Here is a 19,401-nt window from a genome sequence, read left to right as displayed (position 1 = left end):
CGCAATCACTCCTACATATATCGACAACAGTGCAGGCGGGTACTAGGTACTACATAATACTTCGGCAGAGTTACCTTCAAGCTTGCACATCGCATACCCAGTACTACTAGCATTACGTAGACCACAATGCAGATAATCCAAAGGACTTCCTATCACATATCAACATCCATGCTAACTCGAAAGCATGGAGGGTATAATCCGCCACCTGATGCAGGATAACTTTCAAAAAACGCCAAACACAAACAACCAATTACTCCGACAGATCATGCGACTTCTTATGTTGAATATCGATGCCCTCAACACTAGCAGAAACAGGCACACCCTCATGACGGACCGTTTCAACATCAAACGCAGCCTTGCTGTGGAAGATGGTCTCCATTTCTTCCAGACTACGGCCCTTGGTCTCTTTCACGAAGAACCAGACCAGTATGGCCATTATGATGTCCAGCGCTGCGTAGAAGAGGAAGGTATAACTACCCCATGAGGCTTGCATGTATGGCGTGACGAGGGAGAAGAGGAAGTTGAAGAGCCACTGTGTGGAGACGGAGACTGAGGAGCCGATTTCTCGGATGCGGGTTGGGAAGATCTGAGATGAGTTAGATTTAAGCCACAGCATTCACAGCATTGAATCGAGAAAAAGGGAAAGAAGGCGGAACTCACCTCGGTAGTATAAGGCCACGGCAATGGACCCCAACTAAACTGATAAATCGAATTGGTCAAGAAAATCATCGCAACGGTCGCGATACCAGAGGAAGTAACCTCCGACTCAGGCTTCGGAGTCGTATTATTGACGACAGTAACAATAATAAAGCAAATCGACATTAGGATAGCGGAAATCCAGAGCGTCGGTTTACGCCCCCACATCTCCGAGAAGAAGAGGATGTAGATACCGACTGTGATGAACTTCTCCGCACCGAACAGACCAGTAATGAGTAGAGAGCGACTACTATCGTTACCGACGAGTAGCTTGAAGAATTGCGGGCCGAAGTAAGCCAGGGCTGTCATGCCGGTGCATTGTTGGCCGCAGAAGAGGAAAACTCCGAGTAGTAGTCGGTAGCGGTTGGCTGGTTCGAGGAGTTCGCGTTTTGTCATGCCTTCGCTGGCGCGAACTTCCTCTGTGATTCCTGCGCGTATTTCGGCGAATTCGGCTTTGACTTCGGGGCCTGGTGTGTGGTGTTCATGTTAGTTTTGCTCGGAGGAATGCTCATCACATAGTGAAGGGGTACTCAGTACTCACCATCATCCGCACGCATCCACGTCAGACTCGCCCAAGCCTCATCGTAGCGATCCTTCTTCGCCAGCCAACGCACACTCTCGGGCTGGGTAAAAAGACCCAAAGCAAGGACAGTAGCGGGGACAAGTTGCAGACCGACCGGGATCTGCCATTGCTTCGATTGACCCGGCAGTGTTCGCTGAACAGCGTAATCAATCCAATAACTGATCATAACCCCGAGGGCGAAAAGCCACTGTACGCCTGATCCCAACATACCCCGAATCTCTTTGGGGGCCATCTCGGCGTTGTAAGTTGGAACGACGGCGGTTCCGGCACCCAGTCCGAAACCCGAGATGACACGACCGATATAGAAGCAGACTAAGGAGTGGGAGGGGACAACTTGGAGGATGACACCGCAGCAGAAGACCGACATGGCGATCTGAACCGTCTTCTTGCGACCGAGTCGGTCGGAGACGGGGAAAATGGCTAGGGCAGCGATGAAGGCGCCAACATTTTGGAGGGAGACCATGACGGCGTTGACGGTGGTCTTGTCGGTATAGCGGAAGTCATTTCTGTAGGATTCGAATTCGAGAATACCGCCTGGGAGGTTAGCAACGTTCACTACCAGGTACAAAAATCCCCCCCCTCTTCCCCAAAAGGTGAACTCACCAACAATGCCAGTGTCGTAGCCAAAGAGAAAACCGGCGGTGCAAACGAAGAAGCCAAAGAAGTAAGCGCGGAAGGCGCCCAGGCGCGTTCCCTTAAGACGGCCCATATTAGTATACAGTATACAGTACTGTATACTAGAGGATATTATTTAATTTTTATTTGAGAGAACAGAGAATAAGGCCAAGGACAAGCTGCAATATAACCTTTAAAAAGAAGAGTAAGCCACCAGGCACTCGGACCACAATCTCGTGGTAGGTCACTTTGGCGCATCAGCACGCAAGCGTCACCAACGGATACGCCATAGCACGCCATGAGCTAGACGTATCGAGACTCGCAGGGCTTCCTTCCACGCGTATGCTTATTTCAAGTGCATTCATATCATACTTGTATATCTTCTAGATCATTAAATCCATATATATTTGAACACTGAAATTAAATAGAATAATGCTATGCTGCTGACCAACTGACCAAAGCGGATGATAGATCGGCTTCCCCGCAGCCGCGCCAAGCTCCCCCCGGATTCCTTCTCTCTCCTCCTCTCCTCCTCTGGCTCTGGCAGTGGGTTCAACTTTCACTCTTTGCTCAGTGGATCTAACGCCACATCGGCTATCGGCTGGTCGCTACGATCGGCTCCTTTCAACTTGAAACTACACCATTAACAATCAACCAAGCAATAGCAATATTTACACTAAACACACTCCGCGGAGCTTTTTCAACTCATCATCCCATTATTCCCCCTGTGGCGTGAGTTTATCTTATGACATAACTACGGTCGGGTCAACGTAATGCACTGCCCATGTGCGTCGCATGGGCAGGGGGCCTTTCAACGAACCAGGATTAGAGCTGAAAAATCTCCCCCAGCAAGGGGGCGGGAAATAAAAGGAGATCGGGATCTGGCTGCGAATGTCGGTCTGTAGATAACTGGAGTTGGAGCTGTAGCGAGAGTGGTGGGATCAAAGTTATAGTTGATAGAGAATTATTTATGCCAACCGGAAGTTCATTGTACTGTTCCTGTTGGTGACACTTTACGTTTCATGACTTCTCCTGCCTTCCCCGCAATAGCAGCATCAGGATCGAGATCGCCGGTTCGGCTTAGTGATGCCGGATTGGGAACTCCTGTGTGCTAAACATAAACAAATTAAAAACACGTGGTTGCGATCAAGAAACTGATTAGAATTGAGCAAAGCTTTCGATGAACCCTAATTTTCCTCCTTTTTTGCGGAGTATTTCGGACCTAGCAGAAGCAGTTAGCCTGCAAGGGGCGCCGACCGCTACAACCAACGGCTGAGAGCTCCCCGGCAAAGATATAGCTTGGCTTGAATCTTGGATTACCGAGCTAAGATCCTATTACTGAGTACTTTGGAGCTTGCCAATGGATACACTTCTGATTGGTACTTGACTAACTGTTCCCGAATGACTATTTGGACCCTTTTCAGTATTCGATATCCACCTGCCAGTCTTGAAAAATCGCGTATGGCAAAGTCGGAAAAGACAACAAGATATGAATCAACTTCAGTGAGATTGAAGCTCACTCAACCGGAAGCATATGGGCATTCTCATTCAACTGTCCCGAAGCACGTATTTGGTACATCGAAGAAATATCAGAAATTTTAGTGATGAGGACTTCTAGTCTTCCCTAGGAGAAGGCTGCTGGGACTCGGACGAGTTATCTTGATCCCGGTTCCACCTTGACAAATGCTCCTCTGTTAGACTGGCGTTTAGCCTCTCGAGGCGAGCCTGGAAGTGATCAAGAGCAGTCCACTCGTTGGAATGCACCGTAGTTGCAAAAGAAGACATATTACCAGTCGCATTCATGAAATCCCAAGGTAAAGACGCTGGTCCAGCGGCAGCGGCAGGTGGCAGTGGTACCACGGGCGCCACAGTTGGAATTGGCAGCATAGATCCTGTGGTGGGAGGGTCTACCGTGCTACTGGCTCCTCTCAGAGCTTCAGGGTCTCCTCGTCGGGCATTAATAAACCAGTTACTAATCTGCAGGATAATTATTAGTCATAAATATAGCAATTAATGTTATGCTTGAGTATTGCCCTTACTTGAGAAATAGTAAGCCCAGTCAGCTCCATAAGCGTCTGCTTCTCGTCTTCAGTAGGGAAAGGATGTCCATGATGTGCAAGGAGCTAAGAACGTAAGATATCTGTGACTGGTTTAGGCAGATTATGGCTTCTGGATTTGTTCGGAGATGCGATTGTCATCCTATAATATCCAGGCACCTCCAAATGAGTTTGGTTGGGTGACTCATGGCCTTTTCGGTCTGTGGGAGGAGTTGTGGAGATGGAGCCCGTGACAGAATCAGGCTGAGTGGGCTGACCAGTTGTTTCTGAGACCTCTAGATTGGTGTTGTCCGGGCTTGAGAGGCTATAATAGTTGGCCCAAAACCGCGCTACGGTCCGTTGTGCCACGGTGGAACCGCGGTATCGCTCGAGGAAGACGTTGAATAAAGCAAACTCTTCGCTAGTAAGAACATAGTTATCGGGGTCGTGTTGTATTCGAGTCCACAGCTGGGTCATAGGACCTTCGAGGATCCCCGGGCCTAATATATGCGCGACTGCATGAGGACTATCTGCGTCAATAATATCTTCCGCCAACTTATGCAGATTTTCTGTTAGGTCGAAGCTCTTGTTGGAGATGCTGCTTTCCAGAAGGTTCGTATCTTGAAGTACTGAATTCGATTCATTGCTAGAGGTGTCTGGTAGAATAGCCTCGTAATCTCCATCTTCGTGAGTTTTTGGCAAAGCAAAGAGAGCCAACTCCTGCAGATGTCGACCCACATGTCGCTCAAACTGCGTTTCAGAAGATAAGGTTGTCAAGCAAAGGGAACAATTCATTTTAATGGTTGAATTGGCCGGAAGAGCATGCTCAACTTTTAAATGAGAGAACCACTGCCGTCGACTTTCATAAAGACGGCGAGGAGTTTGACATTCCGGGGAAATGCAGACATATGGCTTTAAATCGTTGAACACATGGTGAGCCCAGGCATTATTGTTTGCGACAGTGATAATCGCGAAGCAAAAACAACATTCAAAAGGAGCACCGTCGGCAAATGCTTTTGGCGGACGTGGAAGTGTCATGCCTCCTCCCCATGAAGTATTGTTGGAGCGTATGAGGTTTGAGAAACAACAGTATGAGACTCAAAGTCAATATAGGACTCTGGCATCTCTACAAACTCCGTGGCAACTGTGTCTGAAAATTTTGTTGACACCGTATCTTGCAGACCCCCGACAGCCTGACCGAAACCTTGGATTAATTTAAGATGATGCCGCTCGCGATATCGCAACACTGCCCGTCGGCGAGAGATCGCCGAGCCAAGGCGATTTATAATAGCTCGGTCTGCATTTGGGTATTTGTTCTCTACGTGCTGCCGATCGAATGGCTCAAATGGAGCAGCGTCTGATCGCTTAGTACCAAGTAGGCGGTCCTGTTGGGCAGGTCGTCGGATTAATATTGACATCTGGAAAAGATTGTTGATGGTATCAACCAATGCATGGTATATTGATTGGAGTTCGGTGTTTCCGTTTCCGTCTTCGTTTTCCTTTCCCTCGTCTAAAAAGTCGTCTTCAGATCCAGAGGCTTCATATTCCGAGCCATGTATGTCGTCTTCAATATCCTGTGCAAGCCTTTGAAGCCGCCCAAGAAGCAGTAGAGTTTGGTCTTTGATATGTGATGCATCTCGTAAGCGGTAATCGAGAGAGGAAGTTCCAGTTTGATGGGCACCAATATTCGCAGCCCATACTCGCAAGCGTCCCAGCTCATCTTGCCAAAGGGCCGGAGCCACGTCGTGCCTTCCCTGCAGAGACTCATCTGCAAAGAGGCGAGTGAGACTTTTGAGGCATTCGATAGCCCGCTGGGAAATCAAGGTGGGAGCTTTCTGCAGTTGCTCAGAGTTTAGGCTCGGGTTGTGAGCATCTCTTTCGAGGCTTGTGTATAATTCCCGTTTCGCAGGCCCGCGCTGACTCTTGCTTGTCACTTCCTCATCACCAGACTTGCTGCTGAATGACCCATTATCGCTAATTATGTGCTCGGAATTCCCATCAGAGTTGCACTGCCCTCGAGTCTCGGTCCCATATGCCATATCGTTTGCTCGCGTCACAGGATCCATCTGCATCTCAGGCAATTACAATCTCAAGTAGCGCGAATGTGGACTAGGGAATCTCGCCCTCGCCTTCAATTTTTTATTGACCGGAACGGAAAGCGAATAGATCTTCGTCAGACTGAAAGTTGTCGTAGGATACGTGGACTCTCAATGTCCCGGGATCTGACAAGCTGCTCAAAGGCGAACAGAACGGTAGACTGGAGAGGATTTTCGTTTATAAATAATCCACTCCGAACCAATTTATCAATGGAAATGTCAGTCGAATGAAAGATCTCTGGGAGGGAGAAATCTGAAGGAGAAATCTGGTCCGCGTATTAGGGTGTTGTAACGAGGTACAGGTTTCTCTAGCCGCCAGGATCAGGCGGGGTTGCGGCTGAACAGCGCACTTCGTCGACCCCTCTTGACCCGTATTATCTTGACCCATCTCCCTGTAGATGGTATACTCTCTAGCTCTCTAAGTTTCTCTCAAAATGGAGGCCGCAGGGGTAGCTCTCGCCATTTTACCACTTCTCTTGAACCAGTTAGACAACTATGTTCAAGGCATCCAAACCCTCAAACTCTTCAAGGCAAGGCATTATCGCCGCGAGCTCGAGCATTATCAATCCAATCTGGCAATACAGCATGCAGTATTTCAAAATACCCTGGTGAGTTTGTTGGATAGCGTGGGAGAATATGGAGACGAAGACGAGGACCTGCTCCAAACCCCGCTCGGAGATTTGTTACAACGAGAAGGTCTGCAGTCTAGCCTCCAGAAGAAGCTTGGGAGTAGCTTCGTTCCGCTTTTCCATACGATGACCGAACTGTCAAACCTGTTCAAGGGCCTGCAGCAGAAACTTGGCTGGGAAATGGGAATATCTACAGTGGTGAGTCTCGGTGCACGCGACCGAAGGGTGGATTTTGGCTAATTTTCTTCTGGTATCGCATAGAGTCCCCAGAAGGGATAAGTCTCTCCTCAAGAGTGAGCTCAAGAAATTTAAAGATATCTTTTCTAAAAGTATCTACAACGGGATGTTTGCTCGACTCGATACCGCCAACAATTTGCTCAAAACCCTAGTTGAACAGTCCGATCGCCGAACCATTATACGTAAAAAGAGACACTCAAAGCGGTCATTACTACGCCAGAGACGGACCCGAAAGTCTGCTCGCAGTCTTCATACTGCAATCATTGGCGGCAAATGCTGGAATTGTCCCTGTCGAGACCGACATGCTGTGCACTTTATGCTCAAGTACCCTGAGCTCGACGGGAATAAAGACCAAAATAAATATTCATCAGAGGCTCGATTTCGAATGATATTCGCCACTTATGAGCCTATAAATAGTCCTCGGAAATTGGATCTTGGGCTTGAGGTCGAAACAGAAACAGAAACAGTCCAGTCGAACACACCTTCCTGGAACAACTGCCCTCCGCACTGTGTCACAGGGCAGATTTCAGTTCCAAAGAAGGTTCAATTTTCGATTCAAGGAGATAATCTGAAAAGTCAACAAATTCAGAAATCTAATGATGCGCCCATCATTCTCAATATTTGCGTGACACTGTCGAGTGTCGGAGCCGCCTGTCAACCTGACAAACCGTTCGGGTGTTTCTCAGACGATATGCATCGACACAATATGTACTATATACGAAACATTGCCGCAGATTTGAGAGCGATATCACTATCTGATCTAATTTCAGAATCAAGTGATTATTTCAAAGCGCCTACAAGCGACCGCTTTCTACTTACCCGAAAGCAGCGTCTTCGGTTGGCAGTGAATCTCGCCTGCAGCGTGCTTCAATTTCATGGGAGCTGGCTTAAAACTCACTGGCGCGCCAAAGATATCATGTTCAATACAAGCACTGATATTGATAGTCCCTTTGTTCAATGGAATGTTGGCAATGAGGGGAATATGTGGGGAATGGGTAAGGGTAAAGGCAAGGCAACCTCTCCCTTGATTCAAAGCGACATCCTTTTTCCTCTCGGATTGATACTCGTGGAGCTGTCCTTGTGCCAGACTCTCGAGACATTAAGGACTGCTGAGGATGAGGATCAGATGGAAGCATGCGCTGATCTCAAGACGGCGGCCCGCTTTGTCAATCTCGTGGAGCAACAAAGTGGAACCGAGTATAAGAAGGTTGTGAAAGCCTGTTTATTCTGGCCCGGGAGCGAGGAGTTTGATTTGGACAACGAAGAGATGCAAGATGATATGTTTCGTTTGGTGATCTTGCCTCTCATTGAAAATCTCCGAATATTTGAGGGTGGAGGGTAGAGTAGTAGTGAACAATATATAATCCTCCCGACCTCGAGGATTATGATCTAAAACGTCCACCGTGACTCTGACTCGGAACTATCCCACAGAACAGAACAGATCATGAGCACTAGTAAAATACCGAATACCTTCAAGTTATAAGGATTACTACGTCTTCCAATATTTGGGAAGGTAACTGACCCAGTAGCCCACCGTGATGTGGGGACAGCAAACGGATACATTCAGACGCACAACAACTAGGTAGAAGGGCAACAACCAAATAGGAGAAGGAGAACAAATGAAAGCAAACCAAATGAATACCCTGCACTGGTTTCGACCTTTCGACATGAAAAAACAGGGACCAGTGCGTCTCTTCAAAGCCTCCTCACTCTTCCCCCCCCAAATGATGAAGGCCAATACCATTAGACCATTCGGAGGCTTATCGGTCAGAGAAACTTGTTTGACATTCTGAGCCGATTCTTTGCCCACTATTTGGCCGGGGCATTGGGTCCGTTGCCGATATGAAGCGCCTTCACTATACCCTGAAGTTGTTAGGAGGCGGCCCCACGCAGAGCCGTTTGGCCCCTTTCCCGCGTAGGCTAATGTTTCTGTTGTCAGCACACAAAACGCGTTCAACTCTCATGTTCGCACGCTCTCGAGGTTCACATAACTAACGAAATACCAAAATGGCCGACAGTGCCCCCAAAATTGCTGCAAAAGAGCGCCGTGAGGCAGCCAGCGCCGTTGATAAAAAGGCCGCGACTTTGGTGAAACAAATACTCCAGAGCAAGCACTTCATCGTCTTCACTGGGGCCGGCATATCGACATCTGCCGGTAAGTTCCAGACATAAGTGTCAAGTGGGATGCATATACTCAGATTTGTTCACAGGAATTCCCGACTTTCGAGGTCCTGATGGCAACTGGACGCTACGCGCGCAAGGAAGGCCCCGCACGAAGCATGCCAATACCTTACAAGCCATTCCAACGCCGTCGCACATGGCGCTGGTGGAGCTTCAGAATCGCGGAATCTTGAAATATCTCGTCAGCCAAAATTGCGATGGGCTTCACAGACGAAGTGGTATACTACCGGTAGGGAGATACCTCCTTCCCATATGATGTCCGCTGACGCGCCATAGGAAACAATTTCAGAACTCCACGGTAATAGTAACAGGGAGTCTTGCTATGATTGTGACAAGGAATATATTCGAGGTAATCGTCGCACCATCAGATCTTTTGATTCTATCGCTCATCTCACTGACACAGACTTTCGTGCCGTCTCTACCTACGAGAAAGGCGACCACGACCATCGCACAACGCGGAAATGTGCGCGCTGCGGCGGCGCTTTATATGACACAATCATCAATTTCGGAGAGAGTCTCCCAGCCAAGGCCATGGAGCTAGCGCAGAAAAATGCTGAAATAGCTGACCTTTGCCTTGTTCTTGGATCTTCGCTCACGGTCACCCCGGCGAACAGTATCCCGGAGATCGTTGGGGAGGCCAAAGGAGCCAAACTTGCGATCTGCAATCTCCAAGAAACTCCTATTGATAATCTCACAGATATCAGAGTATTTTCCGAGGCGGATGTCCTAATGACCAAGGTAATGGAAAAGCTCAACCTGCCTATTCCTCCATTCGTCTTACGGCGACGCCTTGCGATTAAAGTGGAGACGCAAGACGAGGATAGACACCGAATTACAGCTACTGGAGTTGACACTGATGGCACGCCTATGTCCTTCCTGCAGTCAGTCCGACTTGAAGGCAGCAGACGCGTTGCCCGAGCAGAACCTTTTGTCATTCTGGTCCGCGAGTCTCTGCAGCCTGGATCTCAGTTGAAGCTCGACTTGGAGTTTATGAGCCACTATGACGAGCCGAATCTTGAACTTGTACACGAGTACAATGGCGAGGAGGAGGCTCTCTATATTCTGGAATTCAATGTCGAAAATGGGGAGTGGACGATTGCCAAACAAGAGAGTCTGGCTGATGCCACGGAGTCGTTGACGGTTGTCGGATAGTCAATATTTTGTGTTTACTCAAAGTTCATTTGAAAATATACATCTTTATTGCCAATCAGGAAAAGAGAAAAAAACGGCGAAATACATGGAGAGTCTTTGAAATTAGAAAATATCGTCCAGATCGTATTAGAAATTCATAATTTCCGTCAACCCGAGCTGATGGTCCCTTCGTTTCGAGGCTGGAGCATCAAAGCCTCCCCTCCACAAACCCATCTTGAACCTGTTCAACAAATGGCCGACTCGTTTGGTTTATGGCGATCTTGAGAATTGAAACGATCTCCTCAAGTTCACCATCGGTCACAGTGTAAGGTGGGCAGACCAGGATGTGATCGACCTGATATTCTCCAGTATGTCCAAGATTTCCTAGAATATTCAAACCGAGATTCAGACTGTTCTTGACAACCTGTGAGCAGAAATTGGCGTTGATCGGGAATGGCGTCTTCATATCCTTATCAAGAACAAATTCCACAGCCCAAAACAGCCCACGTCCCCGAATATCGCCGACTAGAGGATGAGGGCCAATCTCCTTGCGAAGAAGTGCCTCTAACTTGTCGCCCATAATTCTAGATCTCTCAATCAGATTGTCTCGCTTAATAATTTTCTGGGCCGCAATAGCAGCGGCACATGCTAGTGGATGAGCCTGGATTTTGTTAGCTTGGGCTTGATGGGATCAATGTTTCGCCCACAAGAACATACCTGGAATGTGTGGCCATGGGCGAGACCTCCAGAGCCAGCTGAAAGAGCATCGAAGATCTTTTGATGTAATAAAACTCCAGACAGAGGTACGAAACCTGCACCGAGTGCTTTTCCAATAGTTTGAATGTCAGGGCCTCGAATCCCTTCTTGCTCCCACGCATGCATGGTGCCAGTTTTGCCCATTCCACAAATGATCTGTCGTAGGTCAGCTACAAAATCACTCCAGTTATCACGTACGCAGTGGACGAGGAGGGAAAATGAACACGTACCTCATCCAAAATCAACAGAACCTCGTATTTATCACATATTTCTCGAATAGCTTTGAAATACCCAGGAACTGCCGGTAAGCAGCCCAGAGTTGTGCCACTGACAGTTTCGGCAATGAACCCAGCAACACGATTCGGACCGACTCTCAAGATCTCGTTTTCAAATTGCTGCGCTAGCCGTTGAACAAAAGCCTCATCCGACTCATTGGCATTCTTCATCCGATATGCGTAGCAAGGATCAACAAACGAAACATTCGATGACATGAAATCTTGATAAAACTCCCTGCGCGACTCATGACCGGAAACACACAGAGCACCAATGGTATTGCCGTGATAGCTCTGTTTCCGCCCAATGAAATGAGTTCGCTTTGGTTGGCCTCTCTCATGCCAATACTGCACTGCGAGTTTCAATGCAGCGTCGGTAGCTTCACTGCCAGAGTTGACAAAGATAGCCTTTGACAAGCCACCAGGCTTATCAGCGAGTAGAATGTCAGCTAATTCCTCGGTAGCGGCATTTGTGTACGGGGAGCCCGAATAAACGTAAGCGATGTCGTCGCGGAGATGGTTGGTGATGGCCTCGAAAACCTCCGGCTGTGAATGACCAAGGCACGATACGGACGGACCGCAGCTTGCATCAATTACTCTTTTGCCATTCTCGAGAATCAGGCTAATTCCATCGCCTTTGACGATTTTCGAGGGTCTCTCAGAGAAAGTCCGATGAAGGATGTGAGAACGAGCAACAAATTCGTCGGTAGACATGATGATGAAGGGATGGCTCAAAACTTATCACTTATCAATCGATTGCAGAATTTGGTATCTCAAGGGACTCTTATATCGCGACATTTCTCTGGTTCCTACTAGTCGCCGACATGATGCGGAGAAGCCGAGCCGCCCTTGACGCCGGGCGCGTGGGTACGCGGTGGGGAAGGTGACTTTTCTCCAACAACGTCCCAAGGACCAGAATTACTTCCGAATCGATCGGGTTCGCCGCCCTTGACGCTCATGACGCCCGTTGGAAATGATCCGGGGATGGCCGGACAGGCGAATATAAATGAAGGGATGCCGGTGATGGCTTTCTCCCGTCACGATACGTTTTATCTTCAACAATCACGAAAGCAATGACCGGTATGAAGTCCGAACATACAAGAGTAAACCCATATACTGAAAATGGATCAGAAACATCAAACAATATGGAAAAGGGCGACGGCTCTACAGAGGCATACCGCGGCCCCAAGCTACCAAATGTCCCAGAAGACCTGGTGGTGACGGGCGTTCTCGACCTGAGAATGCGACGAGCGCTTATGGGTTCCCCAAGCCAAGGATGTCTGGTTCCGACCGCTCTGTTTCAATGTGTCGCAAGGCTATTTTGTCAACATTCTGCGCGTTCGAAAGAGTGGCATTCTTTCCCGCCACCGACATACAGGCCCCGTACATGCCACAGTGCTACGGGGCCGCTGGCATTATCTCGAACACGATTGGTGGGCTGAGGAGGGCGGTTATGCCTTTGAGCCTCCTGGTGATATCCATACCCGTAAGTCATAAGCTCTTTAAGGCATCTGGGAAAATCTTGCTGAGTAATGTTTCAGTGGAGGTACCAGAAGGTGTGACTGAGATGGTCACTCTTTTCCATGTGACGGGCGCGTACATCTACGTCGATCGCGATGGAGTAGCGCTTGGTATCGAAGATGTTTTTAGCAAGCTGCAGGCAGCAAGAAAGCATTACGAGGAGGTTGGGCTAGGTGCTGCATTTGCGGACCAGTTTGTGAGGTAATTGCAATGTGTAAATAGTGGAAATGAGAACATCAAATTTCGAACCATTAAAACTCTTGGGATAAATCTCTTTCTCGCTTTCATTATTTCCATAGGTTGGATACATCTCCACCAGACACGAACATTTGCGTACCTTTCGGGCCACCATCCATCTAGCTCCAAGATGTAAAGGAGCGCGTAGGCACTAACTAATAGGCACTGATATGATCCATGCAGTACCAGAGAATATTCTGAGGTCTGAGAAGAAATCGGCATCTAGGCAAAGTCCACGAATCACCGGGATCCCGCGTCTCTTTACTTTGAGGTTACTGTTCTACTGACTAAAGAATGGCACACATTTTCTCCGCTCACACTAGAGCTAATCCCTAAATCTAATTGGCTATCTAAAGTTTATTCTTTGTTAAACGAGGCAGGATCTTTATCGCAATCAGTCGTCTCGTACTCGCCAAATTCCTGACCTTCCTTTCCTGCGATGGCATCGCCATCTAAGCCGATTTCTTCACTCGGCATTCTAGGTCCAAGGTACTTCCCTTTCTTGCTGAAGACATAGATAAGAAGCACGATACTGGTGAGACCAATGGAAACAACCGAGATATAGTTCATGTTCTCTTTAGTCACTGGCAGCTCCGTCGGGATGCAGGAAATAACATCAAGGAAAATAACCCAGGCGACTGCCAGGAAATTGACGACTGGACCAAATCGCCCTAGAGAGAAGGGTCTTTCAGGAAGGACATTATCTCTACCTCGCCATAGCAGAATTGCTTGTGGAAGAGCGCAAGATGTCTGCAAAAAGATAACAGCTGCGCCAACCATGGCTGAGAAGGCAGTCGAGGAACCTAAGAAGATGAGGCCGTAGAGCTGAGAAGTGAACCGGATTAGGTGATATCAAAAAAAACAAACCATTTCGTAGGAGATTTCATACCGAGATAACAGTGCCAGAAAGCAGCAGCGCGTTGAGTGGTATCTGGAAGGTGGGGTCAATCTTCGACCAGATTTTACTAAATGGTAGCATGTTGTCGCGAGAAACTGCCCAGAGGGTCCTCGAACAGGTGGTGCCTGATTGTATTTGATTAGTCTTGCTGTCGAAAGAGAAAGGGAGGGGCAGTTAGCTAACCATTAGCGACACTGCAACCGAAGAAACAGATTGCGAAAGTTGCCAGGAGAACAGAAGAGGCACTCTTCGACTGTGTACTTTGATAGTAAATTTCAATCAAAGGGAGGCCAGATGGAGTATTCAACACAGCATCGACATCAGTGATCGCATTCATGCAAGCACATGCAAAAGGAAATGCGGTTATCAGTCCAATCAGGATAGGATACAAGATAATCTTGGGTGCATTTTGAGCGGGATTACGAATCTCTTCACATAGATGGGCTCCACAGTCAGTACCGAGGAATGCGTAGACGGCGTTGCTGACAGCAAGCATGAAAGCAAAGCCATTGCTAGGCCAGCCCGTTTCATTTGTTGTGTCGGCAAATGTCCATTCAGCTGGGGCATGGTTATTTCTGCTACAGACGAACAGAGTTATTGTTGTGGCGGTCAGAGTAGAGAATGCGAGGATGACTGTTTGCAATTGATTAGCGAGGTGTGAGTTATAGAGAGAAGAATTGTTGCTTACAGTTGAAGCGGTTGAACAATGGGAGAAGCTGGGAGCCAAAAGTGTTCAATGCCACAGCAAGCCAGACAATGCCGAGATAGACCAGCCATTCGTGCCAGTTCTGGCTTTGATACTCTGGGTACCACAGGTAGGCAATTGATAAAATCAAAGATGCTATGAAATTGCACGCTGCTGCACTGGCCAGCCACCATCCAAGAATGCTCAGCCAACCATTCCTGCGTACCGATTAGCTTCACGTTGATTCAGGAGACCGGGATTTCTCACATATATGAGGCAAAGGCTCGATAATTGTCCGAAGCAAGGAAAAATGCCCAATAGTATTGAGCGCCAGCGACAGGATACGCGGAAGCCAGCTCTGCAACTCCAGCTGACAAAATGAATGTCATGAGGGCCGCTACCGGAATCGACCATAGTGTCCCTGCTGCTGATGCTTCTTTAATTGAAATGCCCATTGACGATCCAGTCCCGGACCAGGTGCATGTCAGACTAAACGAGAGCGCAACTAGACTGAATACCGAGAACTGTCTCGGCATTTCACGCTTGTAGCCACGAGCCTCAAGCTCCCGGTCATCTTCGAATTGGTGCATATTGGAAATTTCGCAGACGCTTCTGAAGTTGCGTCCAGGTCAAATCATTTCCGGGGCCATAGCTCATAAATAGATCAGAATTGACGACAGCCATGGCTGACCTGTCTCCCCAAGGCCCCTGGTGAGCACTTCGTACCCTGGTGACAAGATAAGCAGCTTGGCAGAAAACCCACAAAATCCACACAGAAGATGCGAGATCCGGGGAGGATGAAGGAAAGTATCTCCAATCATGTCTTCTCATTGGATGAATCCTCTGCGCTGTTAGCGCTCGACCTCCGATTGGTCTCCACACAAAAGATTAAGCGGCAAATACCGCTCTCCCCGCACGGGGTTGATAAGGTGTGACTCTTGTCTATCCCCATGATGCTCTCGATGCATATCTCCGCTGTTAGCGCCAGCCTGGTATTTGATCTCCCTGACTCGGCCTCGAGCTCTCTCGAACCTGGCCTGTGTGGTGTGAATAGTCATGTCGGAGCAAGAAGTATCATCTCTTCGGCCGCCCGTGCCGCGGCGGGTCATCAAGAAGCGAGGGACCACCCGAGAACGGACGGGGTGTCTGACATGTCGTCAACGGTATTTACCCCAGTGGAATCGAGTGGAACGTGCGAATGTGTCTAACTTGCCGTTTAGGAAAAAACGATGTGATCTAGGTTATCCTGTGTGCAGAGAATGCGTTCGATTGAACTATAAGTGCAAATGGGAAGAGCCGAGATCCGTTGCTCAAGATAAGCAGAGCGTAAAGTCGGTGGTGCCAGCTGAGGACGAATCAAACAGCCCGTTTCGACTGTTCAATAACCCAGATCCCGTTTTATTCTGGGTTGATGAACATGCCGATTGCACGTCCCCGTCGAGCCGCCGGCACTTCCTCCGATATTACACACAGACCTTCACGCATCTTCTAACGACCAACATTGAGAACAATTCTTTCTTATCTGGTGAGTGATCAGCAGTCCATCTCTGGTGGTGCCAGTTCCTAATGCAAAACCTAGTATTTCTGCCCATGGCCATGCACAGCCCACCCTTGCTAAACACGCTGATCGCGTGGTCCTCCGCACACCTATCACTGAGGGACCACTCCTTTCAGCAAGTGGCAATTCAGAACCGATGTGGAGCACTGAGTGGTCTCCGCGGTGCCCTCGAATCAGACCCCACAAATATTGAGGCCAATCTCGCCATGTCCTTGGTCCTGTGCTCATTGGAGAGCATCATGTCAGATAACGGAGCCGCCTGGTATCAGCATCTAGTCGGCGCTGCCGGGGTTATCTCGGCCAACACATCCACAGCAGTCCTTAAAGGTTCATCCACAACTGAGTTACTGAAACCATTCGAGGATGCGCATTCGGGACGCTGGCTGCTTCGGAACTTTGCCTATCGGGATATTGTCATGGCCGTCGCGCGAGACCAAGCACCGCTCTTGAGTTCGCATCATTTCCTTCGACTCGATGAGCCTAGACTGCCAGACTCGCATTTCGGTCTTGCGTCGGAGATTCTCGAAATCATTTCGGAAATAACTGCACTGAATGAAGATATTAAGAACATTACCTTGGGAGTCCAAACCGTGACCGACAACAACTTCGCATTCGATCATCACACAAATAGTGTTCACGAGGAATTCGAACGAGCTGAAATCCTGACCAGATTTCTGTCACTCGAAGCCAGACTGGATCTTTGGGCATGTCCCGCATCCGCAGATACATCATTGAGATTATTAGCGGAGACTTACCGAAGTTCGGCACTCATACACCTCTACCGCTCGCAACGGAGAGCGTTCCCACCCAAGCAGAAGGTCTCTCATCAAAAGCAACAGCCCAAGCTGCGGCTATCGTCGAAAGTATCGAGCAAATGCCAACTCGAAGTTTGCCTGAATGCACATTGCTCTTCCCGATATTCCTCGCTGGAGGGGAGGCAACGGACGAATCACATATCAAGATCATTAGGGATAGAATGCTCGATATGATTGAGTCACGGGGATTTAGAAATGTGCAAGTGGCGTTATCAGTCTTGGAGAAACTGTGGCGCTTAAGAATTGCGCGGAAATCATCTAGCTCGTCCGTGCGTGTTGACTGGCTTGATATTATACAACAAGATGGGATTGAACTGTCTTTATCATGATTGCGATTTTGGAACTTACGGCCTCATAGAAATCAAAGAATGAACCTTTTGAATTAAGATACGACCATACGAATGTGAGTAAAGTATTTACCGGCAAATAAAAAAAAGGAAATCGCTAGATTTTTGAAAACTGCAGGTTGCGCTATCGGGGTATCCGGCCCCGGGGAAGGCTTGAACCTCCCCTACCCACCCGGGCAACTCTCGCGCGAACCACCTAGATTATTTTGTCGTACGAACACATGAATTTGTCGCTCCCGGTCAGCGGCCTAGAATGTCGAAGGCTTATTGGGCTCTGCCTGGCTGGTTGGGCTGGTGCCCGGCTCAAACGAGCTTCTTGAGCAGAACACGGAGGACCTTGTCCTGCTTGGCGATGTCGCGGTGGAACATTTTGCCAGCCTTGATGTATTTGGAGAGCTTCTTCCTGTTGCGGAAAATGCGAGGCTTTTCCTGAGTCTCCCAGCATTCGAGTAGATCGATAATGCTAACGTAAACACTCGACAAAGCCTGTCATTCAAAGCCTTAGCGCGTCATCACGTAATAACGTTTTTCATGGGTAATCCGGCCACCCGAGCTGGCCGGCCACCCAAAGCACCATATTAAAAGCGATAAATTATAATTCGATATCTCAACAACCATACCTTTTTTCGGTCTATATTTTATCAGATATTTCTATTGCAAGGTATAGAGCAATATATCTCAGTTTTAATTAATATTATTGATTTATTTATCAGATTACCATTAAATACACTGTAATTTGTGTATTTTGTCAAAAAGGAGATATTTCGCGAGATATATATATCCAGACTATTTTTTCCTTCGGTTTTTGTGACAAGGGTATGATAGAGGTTATAGAACTTCAATATTTAGCTTTGAATTACTATGGTTGTTGAGCTATCAAATTGTAATTTATCGCTTTTAATATGGTGTTTTGGGTGGCCGGCCAGCTCGGGTGGCCGGATTACCCATGAAACACGTTAGCTACTGGATAGTTAGTGATGATCTTACTTTTTTTGCATTTGGTAATCGAGCTTAGGTTGTCATCCAAGCCCAGCTTGGCGCAAGATAGTGTCTGATTTTATTATTTGTTGATTAAGCGTTATTAGCGAGCTTGTTAAGATATCTCCTATTATATCTTAATTATTCGTTATCCCAGTTATAGTAATGCTCTAAGAATTCCTTTTGAAATATTAGCTAATCTCTGTTCTTCTACGTATTATGACTTTCAACCTATCTGCGTATAGCTTATAAGTAATACTATAAGAGTAGGTCTATAATAATCGTATGATTGGAATTAATTCTGCTTTGCTTATATATATTCTCTAGCTTCCTTAGAAATTCGGATATATTAGCCTTATTAAAGATAGGAGTACCTAGTGTATCTAGAATAGGTATCAGACTTATTATAGGTATTAGTACTAGCAGTAGAGGAGGGGAGTAAGATATTGTATATTGTGGTATATATAGAGGTTACTGTAGATATTTATTTTGTAGTAGTGGTAGTGGAGACTTAGATATAGGTTCTGTATACTGTAATAGTTTGTCCTGAGCAATACTAGGTCTAGAAGAAGGTAACAGAGGCAGTGGTTTATATTTATCAATATTAGGCAGTATAGGATCTTACAATAGCATTATCAGCAGAGGAGGAGGAGGAGACTAAGGAGGCAGTCTCATAGCGGTTTTAGGACTGATAGGACGAGAGAGTTCTCTAATTATTGATCTAGAAGCTTTAGGAAGCAGTTTATAAAACTAAGTAAACTGTTCTGTAGCGGTAATAGGTATAGCTATATTACTAGAAGGTTTACTATTACTTCTACTGTTATTAATAGCTATAGTTTCAGAAGATTATTTTCCTATAGGAAAACTAGATATAGAAGAACAAGAAGAATAAACAGATATAATATTAGAAAATAACTCAGTCTAATAGGATAATTCAGAAGCAGAAACAGAAATAGATAATGATGATAAAGAAGATACAGAATAGGGAATAGGAGACTTAGTACTCTATAGTAATAACAATAACGATATAGCAGTTGACGGTGGATACTGTTCTGATAGCAATCTGTTCAGTAATAATTCAGAAGAAACTAACCCTTTGATTCCTAACGAAGAGCTACCTATATTCCCTA

General features: G+C 47.3%; 9 protein-coding genes across 9 annotated transcripts; 4 read left to right on the top strand and 5 right to left on the bottom strand.

Annotated features, from left to right (window-relative positions):
• Window positions 1–250: 250 nt before the first annotated feature.
• Window positions 251–1,988, bottom strand: N7509_004359 (sugar porter family MFS transporter; the record flags this gene model as incomplete). The annotated part of the gene is made up of 4 exons (XM_056628996.1): window positions 251–586; window positions 661–1,163; window positions 1,238–1,813; window positions 1,883–1,988. 4 exons carry the CDS (start codon window positions 1,986–1,988, stop codon window positions 251–253), a joined length of 1,521 nt encoding a protein of 506 aa, XP_056491730.1.
• A 1,520-nt stretch (window positions 1,989–3,508) lies between these two features.
• On the bottom strand, window positions 3,509–4,725 carry N7509_004358 (homeobox domain-containing protein; the record flags this gene model as incomplete). The annotated part of the gene is made up of 3 exons (XM_056628995.1): window positions 3,509–3,871; window positions 3,934–4,017; window positions 4,111–4,725. 3 exons carry the CDS (start codon window positions 4,723–4,725, stop codon window positions 3,509–3,511), a joined length of 1,062 nt encoding a protein of 353 aa, XP_056491729.1.
• Window positions 4,726–4,964: 239 nt separating this feature from the next.
• On the bottom strand, window positions 4,965–5,969 carry N7509_004357 (Zinc finger C2H2; the record flags this gene model as incomplete). Its single annotated transcript, XM_056628994.1, has 1 exon — window positions 4,965–5,969. One exon carries the CDS (start codon window positions 5,967–5,969, stop codon window positions 4,965–4,967), a length of 1,005 nt encoding a protein of 334 aa, XP_056491728.1.
• A 491-nt stretch (window positions 5,970–6,460) lies between these two features.
• Window positions 6,461–8,234, top strand: N7509_004356 (uncharacterized protein; the record flags this gene model as incomplete). Its single annotated transcript, XM_056628993.1, has 2 exons — window positions 6,461–6,853; window positions 6,936–8,234. The coding sequence occupies 2 exons, from the start codon at window positions 6,461–6,463 to the stop codon at window positions 8,232–8,234; spliced, it is 1,692 nt and encodes a 563-aa protein (XP_056491727.1).
• Window positions 8,235–8,899: 665 nt separating this feature from the next.
• On the top strand, window positions 8,900–10,225 carry N7509_004355 (uncharacterized protein; the record flags this gene model as incomplete). The annotated part of the gene is made up of 3 exons (XM_056628992.1): window positions 8,900–9,047; window positions 9,103–9,302; window positions 9,350–10,225. 3 exons carry the CDS (start codon window positions 8,900–8,902, stop codon window positions 10,223–10,225), a joined length of 1,224 nt encoding a protein of 407 aa, XP_056491726.1.
• Window positions 10,226–10,412: 187 nt separating this feature from the next.
• On the bottom strand, window positions 10,413–11,946 carry N7509_004354 (uncharacterized protein; the record flags this gene model as incomplete). Its single annotated transcript, XM_056628991.1, has 3 exons — window positions 10,413–10,865; window positions 10,922–11,116; window positions 11,191–11,946. The coding sequence occupies 3 exons, from the start codon at window positions 11,944–11,946 to the stop codon at window positions 10,413–10,415; spliced, it is 1,404 nt and encodes a 467-aa protein (XP_056491725.1).
• Window positions 11,947–12,377: 431 nt separating this feature from the next.
• N7509_004353 (2,4'-dihydroxyacetophenone dioxygenase family protein) lies at window positions 12,378–12,958 on the top strand (the record flags this gene model as incomplete). The annotated part of the gene is made up of 3 exons (XM_056628990.1): window positions 12,378–12,492; window positions 12,548–12,718; window positions 12,774–12,958. 3 exons carry the CDS (start codon window positions 12,378–12,380, stop codon window positions 12,956–12,958), a joined length of 471 nt encoding a protein of 156 aa, XP_056491724.1.
• A 389-nt stretch (window positions 12,959–13,347) lies between these two features.
• N7509_004352 (uncharacterized protein) lies at window positions 13,348–15,163 on the bottom strand (the record flags this gene model as incomplete). The annotated part of the gene is made up of 5 exons (XM_056628989.1): window positions 13,348–13,815; window positions 13,880–14,013; window positions 14,072–14,521; window positions 14,577–14,791; window positions 14,841–15,163. The coding sequence occupies 5 exons, from the start codon at window positions 15,161–15,163 to the stop codon at window positions 13,348–13,350; spliced, it is 1,590 nt and encodes a 529-aa protein (XP_056491723.1).
• Window positions 15,164–15,629: 466 nt separating this feature from the next.
• N7509_004351 (Zn(II)2Cys6 transcription factor) lies at window positions 15,630–17,746 on the top strand (the record flags this gene model as incomplete). Its single annotated transcript, XM_056628988.1, has 5 exons — window positions 15,630–15,736; window positions 15,794–16,098; window positions 16,153–16,807; window positions 16,855–17,215; window positions 17,546–17,746. 5 exons carry the CDS (start codon window positions 15,630–15,632, stop codon window positions 17,744–17,746), a joined length of 1,629 nt encoding a protein of 542 aa, XP_056491722.1.
• Between the last annotated feature and the right edge of the window lie 1,655 nt (window positions 17,747–19,401).

The sequence above is a fragment of the Penicillium cosmopolitanum genome (genome assembly GCF_028827165.1).
Source record: "Penicillium cosmopolitanum strain IBT 29677 chromosome Unknown utg000005l:1.0-4006212.0:1.0-4009387.0, whole genome shotgun sequence".
Taxonomy (NCBI): Eukaryota; Fungi; Ascomycota; class Eurotiomycetes; order Eurotiales; family Aspergillaceae; genus Penicillium; species Penicillium cosmopolitanum.
This window is presented reverse-complemented; position numbering and strand designations above follow the sequence as displayed.